This window comes from Patagioenas fasciata, chromosome 3 (assembly GCF_037038585.1).
Source record: "Patagioenas fasciata isolate bPatFas1 chromosome 3, bPatFas1.hap1, whole genome shotgun sequence".
Taxonomy (NCBI): Eukaryota; Metazoa; Chordata; class Aves; order Columbiformes; family Columbidae; genus Patagioenas; species Patagioenas fasciata.
The window spans coordinates 33310840-33329344 of record NC_092522.1 but is presented as its reverse complement, the minus strand read 5'-3'; the positions used below and the strand labels follow the sequence as shown (position 1 = coordinate 33329344).

The window sequence follows — 18505 nt, the reverse complement described above, 5'->3', positions numbered from 1 at the left end:
AGGTGTTTTTAAGTAGAGCCAGATGTAACATGGCTATAAATTAGCTACACTGCACTTAAATTATATAACTGAGGAAAACTATTAATAATTGTTGTAAACACGTTAACACTAGCTTTTTTAAATAATTTATAAGCCCATGTCTTCAGGCATTCAGGCTGAACATGACCTTTCTAACCTAAATTTCCCAGGACTGTTGAAAGATCCATACGCTATATTTTAATGGCCATTATAGTGCACGGCAACAATGTTTTGTATTATTGATGTTTTCAGACAGTAGTTCAAGTCGCTAGCACATGGTGTGAAACAGAGCCGAGGCAGAAGGTACGCAGCCTCTCTGAAACACGAGACAATTTTCACTAAAAATGAACCTTATCCTTGGATTTTGACATGTCGAACCAAGTAGAGATGCTTCCAGTGTTCTGGGGGAAAAAAAATTGATGTTCATGACTGACTATGCCATAGATATATTACCTAAGTTAGAAAATTTGTGTCTGAATGCATATAATCCAAAATCACAAAGGGGGGGTGAATCTGATAACTTTGCCTATGTATACCTTAGTTATTCACTTGAAATATCTGTATTTTAAAAAATACTTTATTTAAATGATACTGAATGAACTTAGACAAAACACACTAAACCAACGAGAAAGTTTTGAACAAAGCTGCAAAAGGAATAACATGTCTTTATTTCATTGATTTTTCAATATAAATGATCTGTTAAATCAATTAAAAACTGCCCATGATAAGTAAAAGGACTGAGTTAGAGTGGAGTCTTTTAAATGGACTAGTAACTCAAATCATAATATCCTTTTAAAAACCTCCATAAACCTCGTGCATAAGATCATTGATTAATATAAAATATAGCTCTATTTTTCAGAGTGAAATGGTTAAAATCACAATTTGAAATTAACATATTCGTAAATTGTTTTAACTTGTAACATTTCAATAACATATCCTAATATAGATACTGAAAGCATACATAGTGAATACTTCAAGTGGCAGTATGAAATGGAGAATAATATGAAGAATGTCAAAAATTAAAAGAAAAATCAAATCCTCAAAAGCTTGAGACTTCACAAAGCAAAGCTGTTAGTTATGCTCACTGAACAGCGATAACAACAACAAAAACAACAATAATTATGATGATGATGATAATACAAAGGCAGATTCTCAGACGCAATGCACTATTGCCAGGTCGATTTTCAATTACATTTCACTGATGTATTCATTTGTTTCTTAATGTGCTCATCTTGCCCATTAAGAATAATTAGCAGGCTTGCTTGGTGATTTCCTGGCTTCTGACAGTGATTTTTTTTTCTTTTTTTTTCTGTTTTTTTTTTTGTTGACAACCACTTTCACTTTTTGGAAAGTAATTTTTGGATAGTAGAGTATGACTGGCATGTAATTTAAGCTTCCTAAGAAATTTAAAGGGAAGATGTAAACAGTAATTTTTAAACAAGATTATTTTAATCTGTAATACCTACATAAAAGCATAATACTAGGCATTAACTATTCCTGAAGAGTAAAAACTAGAAACAAAAACAGTATTTTATCCCACATTAATTTGGTATGCTAAACAATTAAAAAATACCATCAGCAGTAATAAAAATTAGCAGAAATACATAATTCGTAGCCTGTGGCACTTGGTGCCAAATACTGTTTCCTGTTACACTAAAAATTCTTACTGATTTCAGTGAGTCTGGTGTGCCTGAAACAGACCTAAATTTAGCCTAAACTTCTATTATAGCTAGTCACTGTAGAAAAGAATGCAAAAGAAAATTACCATACGACAGATCATAGAATTACTACTGAAGACCAAAAAACACATAAAACGCAACATAAATTTTCTTACGTGCACTTTCAAGACTACATTCTACCTACACTGTAAAGTTCTTAGTCTGCTGCACTTTGGCACCCTGCTAATATTAAGCCCATTGTAAAATCCAACACAATAAAAGCACTTTGAATGCTGAGCCTTCAGAGCACCAAATGTTAAAAAAGAAAAATAAATTCCTGTTAGAGCTTTCCACCAATCGCTTCCCTGAAAGGGATTCACTGAGTGAATACAGATGAAGACTTCTTGTAAGACTTTTGGAAAGAAAAGATATTTCTAAAACATGTTGTCAAAAACTAAGGTGTGCTAATTAGATGATATTAACAGTATCTTCTTCGGGAATAAAAGCACTTTAATTTGTTTAACTCTAAAGACTGCGTGAATACTTTTAGCACTTGCCAATTTTCCTTGCTATAGCAGACTTCCACATTTCAAAAAAGTTCAGGTATGTTTACGGAATCTGCTACACAGGATATTTGCTGACTTGATGATTACTGAGCTCACCTGAAGCTTTCTGTGGGTAAAACGACCTTTTGTTAAATACATATGCTTCCATAAAACATCCGTTTGTTTTGTTAGGCTAGTTTTGAAACACTTTTTTTTCTCCCACATTTTTATCTTCATAATGACATCGAGGAAAGATTGGAAGGGGTGATGCTGGTTAAAATACACGGAATAATGAATAATTCCTCCTCAAGACATAAGGACATCAAACCAGAATTTAATAAAATAAGTATCCCTGAAATGCAACGGAGAACTTGCATTTTTAAAAGGGGGGCTTTTATAATGCTTTCTTCAAGTTTTAAAAGATACAATCTAGGGGAGGCTGGATTTTTTCCATGAAACTGTTAAATTGTTGTAAGCAACTATAGTTACCTCAGTTACCTCTGAGAAAGTCTTTTTAAAGGCAGTAGCTAATATTTTTGCACTACAATGTCCCCTGTTCTAACAACCATCAGCAACTGCAATTTTTGTAAACCACAAATTAGTTTAACTTATTTTTTTCACTAAGTACTCATTATGTTAGCTCTCAAACACATACAGAACTCAAATCTAGATAATTCTGATGAAGCAGTGGCCAAAACCTGAAAAAACTAGTCTGCCTTGGATGCAAATGGAAAGATTACCAGGGAACAAAAGCAAACAGATATCTTCCTTTTTTTTTCCCCTCTCAATTTCTAAGGGCTATTAGTATTCACTGTATATATCTGTTCTTGTTCTGTGCTGATATTTAATGTGGCCACAAATTATGCTCACTCATTCTCTCGCTTAGTCAAAGTCCAGTTCAATTTTCTAAACTATGTGTTCATATTAGAAGGGCATAATAGCAATTTATTCTAATATAAGAAATATAATAAAATACTTTCTACAAGAGACAGAGGAGTTTTGCAATCTTACATCAAGAGAAAGAATGATAAATTGATAATCGATTAAGCACACTAAAGGGGTAATTTGCAGGCAGTTATAACTTAGCAGCAACAATGAAACCATGCATTTCAATATACACTGGAAAAGCTATGACAATATACAAATACTGGTTATGTTTTAAGAGGCTACTATCTGAAAGTAAAAAAGGAAAAAAATAATCTAGTTGTTCTGCAAAAGGAATATGTGAAGGGGAGCTCATGATTTGATTCAGTGCTACATCTCCTGTAACATGCAGCACACACATACGGAATCTTTCAGCGCTCAACCATAAGACAAATATTTACTACTGTACTTGCTCTATACCAACACGTACATTTTTAATTAAAGAAGAAAATGTGGCATTTATTGTGGGGGAAGCTGTAGCTCTGTTCAAGATAATCTACATCTATTTTTTAATTACCTATGTGGGGACTTTTTCTTAATATACCCCATGCTGTCTGTCTTTATATCGATTGTTACTCAGCCAGTAAAAAGGAACGAGCACAACAAACGAGTTTTCTATCTGAATAAGGATACTTTTGATGGCCTTTTCATTTCCATCAGTTAACAGAACTTCTTTGACATCTGCAGAAATAGCAACCTGAAAAAAAAGAGCACAGCAAACAATGAGCAAATATGCTTGTCTGTGTGGAAGTGAAGACAGGAGTGACAAGCCTTCAGTATCATGCTTCCTCACCTATTTCTCTGTAACAATCTTCAATCTTTTTTCATTTTATGTCTGCATTATTTTAATCATTCAATCAAATCAGTCAATACTTTTATCATTCCATTTGCGGGAGCCTCTATCTTGCTATCATTCTGTTCCGTAATTGCATTGTGACAGCGGATGATGGTATTCTGAGAGGCTTTCATTTGCGGGCTTCTGTTTATCTAGTAGAGCCATCATACAAGGCTGTCACTCTGCCTTTCAGCTTGCTTCTGTCTGACTGCCTGATGCCCTTCATATAACTTTGCATTGCAGGCAGATGGCTTTGTAAGGGTAATTTTTTTGTGAGCTTTGACATGCTCGCACATTGGGCTGTAACCTCGACACATTGTATAAGAGCGACAGGTTTGTCAAATGCCAATCAGTGTAACAATATGCTTTTATTTGTAGAGACATAAAAACTTGTCTAATGCACTGCACTGCTACATAATATCTCCTGAATACATGACTCAGAACCAAGAGAATGGTGAACGACTCTCCTGAATGGCCAATCTAATTCAAAAGAATCTAATTACCGAGAGCTCTGGATCATGTTTGTTGGTGTAATAATGCAGGCAAAACATTAGCAGCTATATCATGGTGCTCCAACTGTGATTCGCCAGGCTATTCCTGTATCTTAGCAAATGGGACTATAATCTGAAAAAAAAAAAAAGCTTCGGCTATGGCAATGAAAGACAGACCGTACGTGGCCTGGAATGTCACAACAAGAGATATTGACTACACAGAGGTAAAATGTTTCTGCTCATCGAGGCAACCATAAAATCAATATGATACGAAAGCAAGTCAATCTAGAAGGTCTCTCAAGACTCTGCAGCTTGACCGCAGCTGAGGCTGTTGACAGTTCTCTGACCCAGCAGTTGGAGGCACTGGAACATTTTTCCTTTTGTTTCTTCCTTTGAATGGGATTGGAATTGAGAAAAGACCTACCATGAGCCCAGCCAAGCATGTCATGCCACCCCCTAGCTCACACACAGCAAGGTCCCTGAAAGAGAGAAAGGAAATGGTAGAACCCATACAAATTAGATTGAAAATGGTCAGAGAGACATATATGTTACAAGAACAAATTGCCATCTGCAGTAAGAACGGAGCTACCAGGAAGTTGTAGAGACATGACTAGGCTACCTCATGTCGTTTTGCGTTTTAAAAATAATTATGAAATAGAAAAGTCACAAAGCAGGCAAATCAGTGGGGGTTCCCTCATTAGCGTTCAGTGCAACATTACCACCGCTGAGCTGAAAAATCTGAGAAGGTTCCCTTTTTTCCCTTGTCAATGGCTCTGTCTTTTAGAACTAAACTAGCTAGAGTAGCGAAAGATAATTGTTAGGAAAGGATAACAATGTTAATCCACATTCATTCTTGCAAAAACAGTTAGAGAAGTAAATGGGGAAATTAATATTATTTATATGTCTCGCCATACCGTTATGCCTAGCAGATGCCTTATATTAAAAAGAGAGAAGTTTTAAAACAAGCCATATACCGCAAAACAATTACACATGAAGAAATCCGATCCTTCAATTAGCACTTAAAACTGCAAGTGACCTACAAACAATACTGTTATGAACAACGATGGGAACAGCAACAGTTAAGCCTCAGAAAACTAAACGAAGTTGGTGTCAAGAGCCTAATCTGAGCCCAAGCAGAGGGTTGAATACATGGTCTAAAAGGCTGCTTTTAACTTGGACCATACCGCGCTGTTATTAAGGCGTGCATGTGAAATATAATTTGGCGCAGATAGCGTGCTGGGTGGGAGCTTGCAGGGCAGCCACAAAGAAAGTCCTCCAGAGGCAAGGCCTGCCCGGGCGGGAGGAGGGGAGGGAGGGAGGGTGCTGACCCCGCGCCCAAACCGCTCTGAGCAGCAGCCAGAGCCTCGGTTTACGAACACGCTGCTTTATAGCTAAATCTACGGCAACTCTTACAGCTGGCAGAAACCTTCCCATTGAGACATTTTCGACAGGCAGAAAATGGAATTTCAGCTCAACAGATTTGTGTGTGTGTACCTTTTCTTCTCTCCTAAACCACCAACATTTGAATATCTGTTTTTATGTGAAAGTATTACCTCCCTGCTCACTCGTCATTGATATCTAGGAAGAGCATCTAGCATGCCATAGCAGGACCAGTATACATATGCTGATATTTTGTTCACTGAGGCCACTGCACTAGGCTGTATGACCATATACTAATGTTCCCTGTCTGGATGGGATAGATTTATTTTTCTCAGCCTCCACAAATTTTATTTGCAAAACGTTTAGTTGTCCTGTTTAACAGAGATTAGGCAGAGGACGGACATACTTCAGAGGAACGAGCTGCACATAAACCTAAGGAGAATATAAAACAGATGTGGGAAATTTGCAGTTTGTGGTTTAAATAGAATAATTACTTTTTTTTGCCCATATAAGTTTTCATTTTCCTAAACCACGCATATCATATATATTAAAAGTATAATCATATGGTTATATATAAGATTTACAAATAACTTAATCCTTCATTATAGTAATGCTTATTGAAATAAACACAGAAAGTATCTAGTGTGGGGTTTTTAAAGCATTTTTAACTAAATGTGCATGTACATGATATACAAGCATATTCATATACACAGATACACATACATATTAATGCATACAATTTATTTTAGTGCAAAGTTCCTTTATTAGCAAATTTTAAAAATCCTACCCACCTCTTAGGCAATGTTTAGTGACATTTGTCCCTGAGAATGAAAATAAGAAACTGTACTGTGTACTGTTGAGAGGGCATAATCCTGAGAAATCAGGGTATGAAACTGCTCGTGTCCTCCACAGAAGTTTGACTGAGTGCTGCCGCCCAGTATACAGGCTTGAAACCCAGATCAGGGAAACACCCTTTCAGTGGGCAGCACTGGGAGGTTTGCTGTGAAGAGCCTCTGAGCACCAGTAGAAAGTATAAGCCGCGGTGTGGGGCTGGAAGGCAAAGCACACCAGGGACACCAGAACGGCAGCAGAAGTCAGTGCCCAGCTACACTCGCAGGAAGAAGCAGCAACTCCCAGACTAGGTGTGTTAGCTGCCTCTAATGGGGTGGGCTTCATTCAGGGGGTGGCCAGAGCAGAAATGAGGTTTTGCAAACCAGGGCACGCTTTGGAGTCAGGTCTTTGATTCCAGACTGGAGTCTGAGCGAGCTGCAGGAACCAACTCACAGCTGATACATTTTCAGCTTTGGTACAGGGGGCAGGGACTTACAGCTTGGTCTCCCCTATTTTACCAACAACATGTGTACACAGACTGAGGGATTTTGTGTACTCCAAGCTGGTTTAGTTGGTATTAGCCTTGCACCCTCGCTCAGGACTCAATTTATACCTGCAAATGCATTGTTACAATGCTTTTTCCTGCACCCCATTCATTCTCTCGACAATGAAACTTCAAGGATTTCCAAGTGCAAGGCTCTGTATACTCAAGGGGAGAGTGAGAGGATGCAGGTTGGATTTTATTTTTAGGTGCTCCTATTGGAGCCTTGATAACTGTCTTCTGTAAGTTTAGAAAATGTGAAAAAAACCCTCCAAAACCAAATAGAAGTGCAGGAATACTCAAAATTATTTCACAACACAAATACAGTTGCAAGCTCCTCCATTGCCATATGCAGTGTTTATTATTTACTTTATCAGGTAATATTTTGGTTGTTTTTGCAACAGATGTCAGTTTAAAGAATGTCTCTTATTTTTCCTGACCTTCACAATCAGTACTGATCGATTGGAGCTTCACTTTTGTTTCCCAAAAATCAAAGTGAAATAAAACGCCTTGAGTGGAAATCAAAAGTCTTTGACATATAGCAGAAAGCTTGCTGTGCAATATTAGTACCCAAAGGCAGCTCAGAATTCTTTGTTAAGAGCAACATGCTTTCACCTTGAACATTTTAAATTTAATCTGAAGACTTAAATCATAGCAATCTTTACCATGCAGATACAATAAAACTAACAGATTGGAATTTATCTTTTTAACTCTTTACCTGAATATTTCATTGTGCTTTATGCAGTAGTAAGCCAGCACTTCTTCAGATGGCCATAGACCTAGAAAACAAAGATATTTGCCTTCTTAGAACAGATATTTTTTTGTCTAAACCAATATTTTTATACATATTACCATCTGCAGACCTCTACTAGCTTTTTCATTTCTTAAATTTGTCACAATACCATGGAATAAACAAATAAGACCTTTAATGGAAGACTTCTGATTTAAGCATTGGAAATAAGTATTTCATAGATTTCATCCTGACTAATGATCAGAAATTGACTTTAAAGGTACGTGCATAAACATACGCATATATCTACATATATACATACAATTGTCCAGACTTAAAAATTATATAAAATCTAATTCTATGAAACTTCTGATATCTAAGCATTCACACGAATATCAAATTATGTTTAGGATGTTTGGGTGAGGCCCACCTTGCCTTTCAGCCTCTTTCTAACAGTGGACAGGTGCCCCTTCCTTCTTCATTACCTGTCCTCTACAGTCATTTAATTTCTTCCCAGTTTCTTTTTATTTAGCTCCTTTTCTCTTAGGTTTGTTTAGGTCAGACATGAGTCTGACTGTAAGGGACACCGACCAGCAACAGATGCTAAGGACAAGTACAGGACTAAGGCAACAACGCAGCATCGTTTCAAGTTGTGGCTCAAGAAGTTCTTGAGGAGGAGAGGAGATACAAGTGTTAAGTTCTGTTTGTCATCGAAGGATTTTTCTAGTTGTTCTGTGGACTGCAGTAAACTTTCCATAGCTGCAATGTCCTGTGGCAGGAGGCGCCACAGTTTTACTGTGCTGTACAATGAAATATATCCTCTCTCTTGCTCTGTAGTTGACTCCCTGTCACTTTCATTTGAGGCCGTCTAGTCCTTGCATGGGAACAGACAGGAGCAATCACGTGTTTTTAGAACCACAGAATCATAGAATACTTTGGGTTGGAATGAATCTTCAAAGGTCATCTAGTCCAACCCCCTGCCATGAGCAGGGACACCTTCAGTTAGATCAGGTTGCTCAGAGCCCTGTCCAGCCTGGCCTTGAATGTCTCCAGGGATGGGGCATCTACCACCTCTCTGGGAAACCTGCGCCAGTGTTTCACCACCCTCACTGTAAAAACTTCTTCACCTAATCTGTATTATTCATGACATTCTATGCTTTCATCATATAACTTACACTGGTCATCGTCAACCTTGGCAATACTTGGAGGCATCCATGCGAATTTAGCCCTTGAACACCACTCACTCATGAAGCTTGCTGTTTCATCAGAGCAGCTTCCCACCTCACTGGAACACCAAATGAAGCACCATGGCCCGTGGAGAGGGCAGGACAGATCCTGCGTGGCCCTCATGCCCTCCTGCAGGCACCAGCCTCCATTGCTGGAGGGAGCCTGGTGAAAACACACTCAGGCACCTGAGTTAGGTTCCCAAAGTTAAGGGAGGATGAATCAACGGTACACGCGGCCAAATTACGGTTGTATTTGTTTTCCATCTGTCGTTGCTTAGCAATATAAAAACATGCTTACAGGTCTACCCACAGGTCAAAACCAGGGATAGCCTCCCCCTCACAATACAGAGCATTATGAATTAATCTGACAGAAACTTAATATTACAAACTATAAACAGTTCAATGGTTTCAGGAAACCTAAAACTAGACAGGTGGGAGCATCCTTTAGAAACTTCTAGAGAAGCATTCTGAATCCCATGCAGCTTATTATGTATGTGCATCCTTTACACCATTTTTGATAATTTTTTATTCTCGAGGCTTTAAAAATGTCACATGTTTAATAGAAGGAGAAGTTTGTGAGAAAAACTGTCTTCCTTTTCAATCAGTTGGAGCCTGATCGTAACGATCAAATACATAATTCTTCCTGTCCACCCATTAAGTTTTCTGAACTACCCTTACTCATAGTGATAAACAATGAAAATTTATGAATGTGTTGCTTGCATGCAGATCAAGCAAAAGCCTAGACAGGATTTCCCCAAAACTTTGCATATAAGTTTTGTATGACAAAGATTGTAAAGATTTTAAAAAAAAATAGTGCGATGATTCATACGTACGGCAATATTCGTATTTATCCTGTTGACGACAGTTTAGCCTGATTAGGTGTTTGCACATGTGCTATTTTGCTTAGACTTGCTAAGGGTTAAAATAAAATATTCACACACGACTACACATTCGTCAATGAAACATACACTAAGAATCATACAGGATTTTCCATCTCCCTTTTTAAGCATTTCAATGCTTTTGAGCATTGAAATAGGTTAAAATGACAGATTTTTGTAATAAATATAATAACTGTTTAAATATTTTAGTATATAATATAAAGAATGTTTCAGTTTGCAGTGACTGGTGTATATTCAAGCAATAAAAGTGCTTTTTTTAATATTTAGTGAAGACACGGCTAATTTAATACCATTTATAATACTTATATCTCATGTTACAAGAAAACTTCACACCCACAAACACAAAAACCCTAAACCCTTTTGTAGCAAACTTTTAGCCTGAGTGAGTTTTAAAAACACTTGTCAATTGTAGGAAAATCCTTCAACATCTGAGTTTCCAGTACCCTCAGTCAAATGTCTCTCACCTTTCTACGGTTATTATTGAAAAGGCACTTTGAATGGTGTCACTAAATCTTTTATGAGGGGTCACCGTTCTTTCCCCTGCTACCATTACAGTGTTGGTATCGGCTGAAACTGCAGGTGTATCAGATAGCCCTGTGCTGAGAGGAGGGTAAAGCACCTTTAGCAGGACAATGCTCTTCTGCAGTGATGCACATGACTCTCATCCCCGCTCCTGTCCCCCATTGGGAAGGAAATATCACCTCAGCAATGATATAAGTGGCTGGCAGCTAAAGAAGCAGGAGTCAGGAGGTCTTTGGCGAACACAGGGCTCAAGTGTGGAAGCACATGGTGCTTCCAGATAAGCCAAGGAGCCAAAATACCAACGTTAATTTCAGTAAAAGGAAAAGCTTCTCGTGCCTGAACAGGTAGGTAAGCCTCTTTACCTTCAAAACAAGGATAAGCTTAAAGACCCACGCGAAGGAGGTTGCATTCTGCCTTCTTCCCCTTCACTCTGACCTACATTCACCAACACAATGACCTACATTTCGAAGTTGCAAGTATAAGATAGTTCTGCTTCTGTTAGAAAACATACAGCTGTAATGCAGAAATGCAGCAGTTCCTATGAGTTAACAACTACCACTAGGTTGTGAAAATTGTAATTTATTTCCCGCAAACACATCCATATGGACATGGATTAAGTTTCCTGTGAACACACTTAAGTAATTCTTTCGCATTTAAAATAAAATAATTCTCAGAATTTGATTATAAATACATAACATTGAATGGGTACCTATTTGCATATGCAATTATTTACACACGATAGTCAATTATTTACACATGTATAGGCAAAAGACTATCAAAAGGCCACCAAATGGTGCTTATATTTAAAAGGCTATAAATATACTGCAAGTCCTAGACAGAGGGGCTAAAAATCTCACTGTACAAGGAAATAGAGAGAAACAAGAGGTTTTTGCAAAAATAAATACTTTGTGACGTACCGAAGGTTTCAAAACTGTTTATCAGCTTGATAACTGCAACGTGAAAACAGAGAGTAGTTGCCAGAAAAAAAAATAGAATCTCAATGGAAACAAACAAAAAAATGAAGTTGTGTTGGTGTTTAAGGAGAGCCTCAAGGGCTGCAATTTGGCATGTCTAAAGACATGGGAGGGAAACAGGGCTCACAGAATGACACCTGCCAGCATTTCAACTCTTGGCACGTCTCCTTTCACCATTAGGATGGAGTAGGAGATCGCCTGCAAAGGTACCGTAACAGCTCAATAAGACTTGCTACAGTAGCACTGGTCGAAAAACACCATCACTAAATAGTAAGATGATGGATGCTACATATGCAGAAAAAAATCTAGACATTTTTACAGCACTTATCACCATATCATAAAATCTCACCACAGTAATGGAGTCCACCTCACGAGAACTTGATGACATAATGATTTTCTACTGTCTGAACTTTGCACATTGGGAACAACACTAGGAGACAGATTAAGTTACTTAGATGCACAGAATGAAATTCTGGGAAGGCCAAGAAAAAACCCTCCAACACCTTGAGGTATGATTTAGCCAAAGACACCCAAACTTTTCTTACAGAAGAACAAAACTAACAAAAATCTTGACAATGTTAAGAACACACACATTAAGTTGTTTTTATGACTCTGATAGTGCTTGCTAATGGAAAGTGCCAGGTTCTTCTGCAGTAGCCACAGCACAACAGTTCTTTAAAGCAATCTGCAACTCACATGGACTAAATGACATGCAGACAGCCTTCTGAGCATGTTTTGTTTTAACCATCAGGTGGAGCAACACTAGTCCAAAGCAACACAAACCATCTATTTTTTTTTTGTATTGAATCTAAAAATGCTGAATCCGGTATGAAACTACAGAAAAATTTCTTCCAGTAATAAATTATCCAGTATTAAAAAAAGAAAAATTAAAAAAATATATATTCCCTGTGGCTTTTTATCGCGTATTTTAAAGAATGCTGTCATACATTTGGATAACATATTGAGATCTGATGTGAAGTTCTTAAAGAACAGAGTGTTATTAGAAAATCAGGACACAGTGCTGAAAATTTTCAGATGTGTCTTTTTAAAGAAGACAATTGATTATTGGAGCCATTATGTCTCTGAGCTGCTCCACAGGTACAAAGAAGTCACAGTGGCTACTGATTAATTGGGATAGTGCAAGATTAGCAGAACTCTGCTCTACTCAGCATCACAGACAGGAAACAATGGGGCAACTGAAGGTGACAGGTGAACCAGTCCTTGAATCTCCGAGTAGCAGGTGTAAAACTCTTCTACAACTGCTTCAGCTCATGCTAGGAGATGAAGAAGTTCTTTCCAAGCCAAGCCAAATCGGATGTTTTGTCACTTTTCCCCAGCATTTCACATGGCCATGTGATCTCGAAATTCCTGTGATGTTAAAATTCATGTGATCTCAAAATTCATTAAACTATTAGATGTCTTCCTATTCATTTGAAGTTTTGAGTAAATTTTACACAAATCTTATCTTACTAATGACTCGCAAGAGCAAAGACAGTTTAAATTTGAAAAATCAGTCACTTTTCCCTGATGAAGATACTAAAAAGGAGATTTTTTTCTATTTTTAATTTTTATCATTATTATTTTTTAAAATGTTTTTTTAAAATGTATATTTTCTGCCATGTCCTGATTCTTGACTGCATGAAATCATCTTATTTGCTTCAATACTCAACAAAGCAGGAGGAAAAAAAAGCACTATGGGCAAAGAGATGAATAATGTCTCAAAAGACATGCCAACAATTGCACTGAGCAATGATGAACTGTTTTCTGACCGTAGGAAAAGTATTTTTTTAACTTTCCTGACACCAAGACACATTGTTGGTGGAGAGCAGAAAAAACTTTGGCACCATGATGGACTGTGAAGAGATGTTCAATTAAGTACTTATCCAGAGAAGCAACCATTCCCCATCTCCTCTGCTAAAAGACTGTAGAGTGGATGGAAAACCCCCAAAACTAAGATATCTACTGAACAGGCTACTCTAGGAATTTAACATAAAGAATTCTATGAATTTAACATAAGGTCCTTCACCCCTTAACTGTAGAATTGTTACAATCCTAACTTTACAGTAATCAAACCTTACTTTCTACTGACTATGCCTTCTATTCAAGTCACCAGGAAAGGTAAGTTTGATGATTTTATCCTGGTTTTTGTGCGGATCGCCACTACCATGAACAGCAGGAGGCATGGTGCACCTGATGGAGGTCCTGGAGAAATAAGAGAGCAGGTCAAAATCAAGGTTCAACAGCACAGTAATTTGGAGTAAATTTCAAAATGAGGCTCTAACCAACATTGCCAGCCCTTCTGTCAGTGAAGCACTAAAATTCACTTCCAAGTCAAAGAAAAAAAATACTAAATTATAAGTAGCACAATTAAGACAATGTACAAAGTGGATGTACATTGCATATCTGCGAAAGACACCTTGCTACTAACATATGACATGGTTGTTCTAATTGGAGTAATTGCTTGAAGAAAGACTACTTTTAATTAATGGTACTGCTCAACTTTCTTCTAACTCCATACTTTGAGCCCTTTTCAATATAATTTTATCATTTAAAATGTTGCTCAATATAGTCAGAAAGTAAAGATCTTATTTTCATTCACTCGTTCACACAGCATGGAAAAAGTGACACAGATGAAAGGGTAATCAGTAATCCAGGTTACCTAACATCCCACCTAAGGTGTATCTAATCTAAAAAACATAAACACATTCAATAAGACACTATTACCACAAACTTTTAGCTGCCATAAAATGCATGTATAGAGGAGTGGAAAACTTCCATAGAAAATGACTTTCATAATAATCTAAAGACAAGTCTGGTGACTTTAGTAAAATGAAGAAATAGAGGGAATTGCTAACTGAGGAGAAAAACCCACTGAAAAAACCCTTGTTATTTCATTCTGTTTGCAGTACACAAAACAAGCATTTTCAAACTTGCATCCTCAGGTTTAAGTTTACATTCCTCTACAGCAAAAGCAGATAACAGAGGGGTTATTGTCACGAAGTTGGTTGTGATGGTGTGACTGGAACTGAAAACTCTGTTCCTACAAAATTTAATTTGCAAGCATATTTTCAAAAAGAGCTACAGAGCACTGTGCCCTTCTGGACACTTGGCCACCTCAAGTATTAATGTAAGAGCTAACTTGGTTTGGAAGTCTTCTTGTCTCATCTAAGGCTCTGTATTCTGAAATTTACCCCAAGTGTATTTGCAAGGGAGTGAGGAATGCACACAGTGTAAAAAAATAAAAGTATTTAATAGCCTTTACAGTTCACCTTACATCCAAATGTTACTGCATCTGACTTTTGCACATAGCAAACCACCTTTTAAGTCCAGTGAAGAGGAGTAATTTGAGGCAGGGAGAAAGGCTACTTTACTTTTCCACAGCAGGAATGCCGTGAGTTTGAAAAGGTAGAAAAACGCCAGAAAAAAGGAGAAGATATAAAGAGAAACATTTTCCCTGTGCACATACATTTTGTAGAAACTCTTGTCTCTCTTTCGATCTAAAGCAGAATTCATGATATTCAGATCACTGAAAAATATGTATAAGCACCGGCTGAGATCTTCTGCCAAGGCAAAATGGCCTCAGCACTGTATCTCTCACTTTCATTCTCATTATTATTCATGACCAGGAGTGAAACATGATGGTCTGCAATCTGCAAATTTCTTTTAGAGCGCAAACTTCAGAGGCTCAGTGGAACTGATGTGGAAATACAGGAACAAGTCAAAGCTGTAAATGCACGCGTATCTCTTCCCTAAGAAAAAAATCGGCAAACTGTACACATCCACTTGTATGATTGTCTTTAACATCCTTTTTTCAAATGAATGAATTTGATTGTGTTGTGTTTTTTTTTTTTACCTAGTTTTCAAATAGTTATTAAAAATTAAACAACACTGGAACAAACCTTTTGTGATTATAGCCTTCATTCTCCTGCAAAAAAATGGATCTATAAATTTATGTACCATTGTAGATGTAAATTACAAAATTTTATATTCAACTATATTAAAACATCTATTCCAAAAATGATTACCAGTTGTGAAAAGCAGACAGGCTTATCACTTGCTGTCAGTTGTTCATGTCTAGTTAAGCAATAATGTGCTAAAACTGCTCTTTTGTTTTGTGTAAGAATTTTGGCAATAGAAGAAATGAACACTCGTTTAATAAAAACTCAGGCTGCTTTTTGCTTTGATGGAGGAAGCAGCTGCCTGTTTTCATTTGCTGCAGAGCAGCAAAACCCATCAATATAATAAGCAGCTTAGATGCATCCATCCACAGCATCTGTAAGGATATAGGGCTATTCGCTCAAAACCAATCCTTGGTTTAATTTTAACAAAGATGTGTCTGACATATTTGAAAATGCATTATAATAGGGTTTTGAAATACTAGCGTTTTCTCTTTTCTTTTTAAATACTTTTTGCAGATTTTGAAAGGCAAGTATACATATTGGAATGATAGAAATGATAAAACAAATATTGCTATAGCAAACAGCAGAACTAGCCTAAAAATGCAAAGATGGAACATTAAGAGATGCCTTGTGCTTCAGAGACTCCCCTGTCCCTTCAAAGTATAGAAAAATAGTATTTAAATCTTTTCAATGAAGGGATTTTTCGCCGTAAGCAAGAGCAGAGAAATAAATACCATAGAAATATCACAGAAAAAAACACCAAAACTTCAAAGATTGTAGATATATTAAACAACTATATTTTCTGAGACCCGCTTTTCTTCCCCTCTCTCATGGTTTGTCGAAGTAGATAAATATTAATGCACATTTCCAAAGATGCTTATCAAATTGTTTTCTGCTATTGCCTGAAAATAATATAATTTTTTACTAAGTTTCAGCAGTGTGAGTTTGTCCCAAGTGACAACTTCTAATTGCAATAAAAAATTTTAATTAAAAATAGAGTTATAGGACTTTCATATATAATTACAAAAAAAGAAAGAGAGAGATAAAATACCATTTGAGGATATAAACCACAGAACTCTATTTTCACTCTAAAATGTGATATGGCACATTTATATTATTAAAAATTCTTAAGACATTATTATTATTTTAGTGCTGCTCGGCTTTCTAAGACCTTTCTAAGCTGAGCTTTTAGATGATTTGCACATTAACCGAGAAGTCAGATAATTCTTAATCCTCCTCTTTTTCAGATCCAATAATGGATAAGGGAGCATCTTAGCATGATCAACTAGCAATCTGCCTAGCCTGAGTGGTAGTACACCTGAATTTAGGATTAGTCATCGGGTTTTCATAATGTCTGATTTAAATGAGCACTCATTCTGAGAAGTGTGGAAAAAAGAATATTCAATGATATTTGAACTGCACCATTTAAATACGTGACAATACATTTTGAGTGCATGCATATTTATTTGTTTCACAAACAAAAGCTATACAGAAAGGAAGACTTTAAATAATCACGTCCAGACAGTCAGTTGGATAGTTCAAGTAAATGACTGCTTTTTTTGAACAGTATTCATAATAGCTTAGAGATACAATCAAACATATCTCATCTGTAGCCTTGTATCTCTAGCCAATTCCAATAACCTAATTTCACTTTTGTCTACAGATGAAGTGAGCAAACTAGTTGGTTTGTTTTTTGTTTGTTTGGTTGGTTTGGTTTTAGTTTTTTTACAGATACATAATGAGTAGAGAAGGTAACAAACCTGTAGATTAACTCTGGTTACTAATATTGCTTATGTTCCTCAAATATTTGATACCGAACACGGAAGTTCGAGTAACTGATCTATGAACTCTTATGTAGTGCTCAAGATACAGTGGAATTTATTTGGGGGATTTTGATTATGTTCAGAAGTAGTGTCTAGAGCTTGGATTTCTCATGTTGGTTGTTTTTGTCTTTTTTTTTTTTTAATTTTAATTTTTTTCCCATCAAATTAACTAAACAAAGATGATACCTTTTTGGTCCTAGTAGCTTCTAATGCAGTATTTTTCTCTTTTATTGAACTCTGCCATTCTACATAGTTTCCTAAACTATTAGAAAGGCATCTGCTCTGTGCTACCAGGAGATTATTAATTGTGTTCAACTGGAAATAATGAGTACAAAGAACAGTCTGAAGGTTTTGGACCATCTCTCTCTAACAAAACAGTATATCTCAGTACTTGGAACTTCATATACTGGCAAAAGGTGATCATGCATCCTACATATTCTTAAACGAAATCCTTAGGTCACCATACTCAATGAGGCTTGATTCTTTCTCTGGGGATATCTTCAACTGGTGCTAAGTGTGCAGTTTTAACAAGTCTACACTACCGGCAATAATCCTGCAGCAGGTGACCAAAATCTCCTTACACTGCTAAACCTTGTTTTCACCTCTCACATGTGATTAGATTTGTAACGAGTTCTTTAAGTTAGAGCACTGCACAAGGATGAACCACTTTCAGACATCTCATCTATTTATAGATCCACATGGATCTATGTTCCACATGACTGTAAAAGTTAAGGCAAATGCAATCATTTGCAGTGAGGGAAAATATCTAAAGTCTTTTTCTGAAAGGCCAAAGATTAAATAAGCACGAAGATCCTTCAAATCCTTCCTGGTGAGGTTTGGCATACATTGATAGGGCAACACAAGCGAACTTCACTATTGCTCACGGCTGGTTTTTGCCTGCACAGGTTTTGAGAACCACACCTGTTGATCTGGAACTTTTCACAAGCACTAAATACAATGGGCCACATTTTCAGCTGGGATCATGTGGTATTACGCCAGCGTATCCCAGTTAATGAACCAGCCTTGAATTTGAAATATGCATGGTCTTTATGAGAAATTAAGTAGCCTTTATTATATCAGTATATGCTAGTAATATTGCTTTGGATCATTTGGTACACTCAAATCCAAGGGTGCCCATCCCAGAAAATCAGTGTTTCAGGGGGTTATGTTAAGGGAGGATACAAAAGTGATAAGAGCAGAATTTACTCT

At 36.9% G+C, this 18505-nt stretch overlaps 1 protein-coding gene across 3 annotated transcripts in view; it reads right to left on the bottom strand.

The window, feature by feature from the left end:
* The window catches only part of CAMKMT (calmodulin-lysine N-methyltransferase), a 221406-nt gene that overhangs the window by 34616 nt on the left and 168285 nt on the right, over positions 1-18505 (bottom strand). For all 3 annotated transcript variants that reach the window (XR_011738221.1, XM_071806088.1, XM_065833393.2), the window contains 3 exons: positions 7942-8002; positions 4896-4950; positions 3779-3842 (listed from right to left, as the gene is read on the bottom strand). Coding sequence is in view for 2 of the 3 variants with exons in the window: in XM_071806088.1 (XP_071662189.1) it covers positions 3779-3842; positions 4896-4950; positions 7942-8002 (180 nt within the window). In the remaining variant the exon portion in view is untranslated. The remainder of the gene's footprint in view (positions 1-3778; positions 3843-4895; positions 4951-7941; positions 8003-18505) is intronic.